At 65.9% G+C, this 2,649-nt stretch overlaps 1 protein-coding gene across 1 annotated transcript in view; it reads right to left on the reverse strand.

The window, feature by feature from the left end:
* Positions 1-2,649, reverse strand: part of AATK (apoptosis-associated tyrosine kinase) — a 51,755-nt gene that overhangs the window by 5,140 nt on the left and 43,966 nt on the right. The window contains exons 8-11 of the mRNA XM_011933263.1: positions 2,269-2,353; positions 2,066-2,187; positions 524-673; positions 4-155 (exon numbers count right to left, since the gene is read on the reverse strand). Coding sequence (XP_011788653.1) covers positions 4-155; positions 524-673; positions 2,066-2,187; positions 2,269-2,353 — 509 coding nt within the window. The remainder of the gene's footprint in view (positions 1-3; positions 156-523; positions 674-2,065; positions 2,188-2,268; positions 2,354-2,649) is intronic.

The raw sequence follows: 2,649 nt of genomic DNA on the forward strand, positions 1-2,649 counted from the left end.
CGCCCCCGCCGGGCCGCAGAGAGCGCCAGCGCCGCTCAAACTCCTCCTCTGCTTCGGTGGCGCCCTTGGCACACAGGTAGGACAGCAGCAGGTGCACCTCCTCAGCTGTGGGCCGCTGCTCCGGCTGCAACCAGCAGAACTGCATCGCCTCGTACCTGTGAGGAGGTCCCACGGGGGCCACGTCAGAGGCAACGCTGGCCAGGAACGCGTCCGTGGGGCAGGGATGGGGTTCCTCTAACTCCCAGTGTCTTGGGGACGTTAAGGGCATCTCCCACTTGAGTGACGCCCCAAATCTGTCAAGGCAGGCCCAGCGGCGTGGGAGCAGGAGGTGGTTGGGCACTCCCCCTAAGCCTTCCCTTCCTGCACACAGGGGTGCAGAGGTGGTGGGTAGAGGCCCTATCAGAGGAGAGGGGAGACCAGGGAGGGCTGGAACCCCAGGGGGTCAGGGTTAGCCGCCTCTGCCTGGGGGTCAGGATACCGCATCCCGGCCTGGCTGTCCGGGACGGGGCGGTGGGGCCCTCACCAGCGGTCCGACAGGGTCAGCTGCAGCTGGGGCTTGGGCAGCTTGAGCTGCTGCTCCCGGACGGCGTACACCAGCACCTGCTGGTCTGTGTGCTGGGGGTAGGGCTGCGTGCCCAGCTCAAAGAGCTCCCAGATGGTCACGCCCAGGGACCTGTGGGGTGACAGCCGTGAGTCAGGGCTGGGCACAGCCTGCCACAGCAAGGGCCGCGCAGGATCCCTGGGGTGCCGAAGGGGCAGCTCCCGCCATCACGCCAGTGCCTCAGGACCAGGGCCTGGCACCACACCAGCCGCCCCTCCCTGAGGACAGCCCTTGCTTTCAGCAGACAGAATGTGCACCTGGCCAGGCCCAAGCCGAGCAACTGTGGAGCCTGCACATAAAGGCCAGGCTGGCCAAATCCATCTGCTTGTCCACTCATTCATTCATTCACTGATGCACTGAAGACCAGACACTGCCCAGTGTGGGAGCTGCCCTGGCGGAGCTGGAGGGCAGATGTGGAGCCCGAGGCAGGGTAAGGCCAACATCGGCAGGGGACTGAGGGAGGGGGAGAGAGGGGACGCCTCAGGCCAGCATGGGCAGGGCCGGGGAACAGGCAGGGGTGCACAGAGCATGTGGGCGGGTAGGGCAACTGGGGTCTCCTTCCCGTAGGCTGTGGCTTCACCTAGCCACTTTGGTCCCTGGCTGTCCCAAGAGGCTGCAGAGTGAGACAAAGGTGATTTCGCAAGACGTCACCATGGCCTTGGCCAGAGCCCTGTGACTGGAGACCCCAGCCAGCGTGCAGTGGGGTAGGCAGGCCAGGAAGGGGCCTTGGTGGAGAGGTGAGGAGGGGACAGCGTCCATGATGGGGCACAGTCAAGTGGCTTAGGGGAGACCCCGAAAGCTCAGGGAGGCAGCCTGGCCCATGGGATCTGAGAGTTCCCCAGAAGCAGAAGGCGGCCAGACCGCAGCCTGGGAGTGGTGGGGGCTGCGGGGGAAGCAGCAGAGGTGAGGGCAGGAAGGGGCGCCCACCCCAGGGCAGACCACTACCCTGGGCAGCTCGGCCCCACCCCTTCAGAGGCTACACCAGGTAGGAATGAACAGTCCGTGCTGGGTGCTCAGGATGGGGGCCTCCAGGCTGCGGTTGTGGGAGATCCCAGCACCCCCACCGTCACCTCCTCTGCCTGGCAAGGCCTGACCTACACTCCCCTGAAGGCAGCCAACACCCCGCCCGGACCCTCTCCCCAGGCACAGGTGCACACCAAGTCTCCCATCCCAGGACAGACCCCCCAGCATGCTGAGGCCGGGCTTTTGGCTTTTGGCCCTGTATGTGTGCTCTGACCCCACCATGGGTGGGTGTCAGCCCAGGGGTCCCTGGTGCAGCCGTCAGGGCAGTGTCTCCACCAGTGTGGGGTCGCCACCCAACCAGCCACTTGGGCTGCTGGCGTGCGGCCACTACAGGTGGCTCCGGCAGCTCCCCAACCTCACTACTCGTGGCCATGGTTTGACATGGGTGGGCGGGTGGCACTCGGCCTCAGCCCCTCACGGCGCCACCAGGGCTGCACTCACCACACGTTCCCACTCTTGGTCTGGTCTACGACAAGCAGGTTGCTGTGCACCTCGTCCACCAGCTCCGGTGCGATCCAACGCAGAGGCACCCACAGCTGGTCGGCGGTCACAAAGTAGTCTTCCTGTTGGCACAGGGACAGGTCACCCCTGCCGGCACAGGCCCCGCCCCTCATGCCCAGCCCAGCGCAGCCCACCCCACTCACTCTGTACTTGCAGTGAGCCAGGCCATAGTCACCGATCTTCACCGTCAGGTCGGCCGTGAGTAGGCAGTTCCGCAGGGCCAGGTCGCTGCAGGCAGGGTCATGGGCGGGGGCAGGGGCAGGGTCAGTGGGATGTGCCAGGTCGGGGAGTCCAGCACAGGGGTCCTTTGCCAACACCTGGATGGCTCACAGCCCAGGCCGGAACGGGCACTGGAGATGCTGCCACCACCCACCCCTGCCTAGGGCCCTATCCTGTGCCCAGCCCTGAGACCTGGGGAGGGACCGTGTGCGTGGGCCTCAAATGTTACAATGCAGATGAGGATGGGGCCTAGAGAGGGTGAGGACCTGCCAGAACCCACCTGGACCCGTCCACGCTTCTCTAGG

Source organism: Colobus angolensis, unplaced genomic scaffold, assembly GCF_000951035.1.
Source record: "Colobus angolensis palliatus isolate OR3802 unplaced genomic scaffold, Cang.pa_1.0 Scaffold1, whole genome shotgun sequence".
NCBI lineage: Eukaryota > Metazoa > Chordata > Mammalia > Primates > Cercopithecidae > Colobus > Colobus angolensis.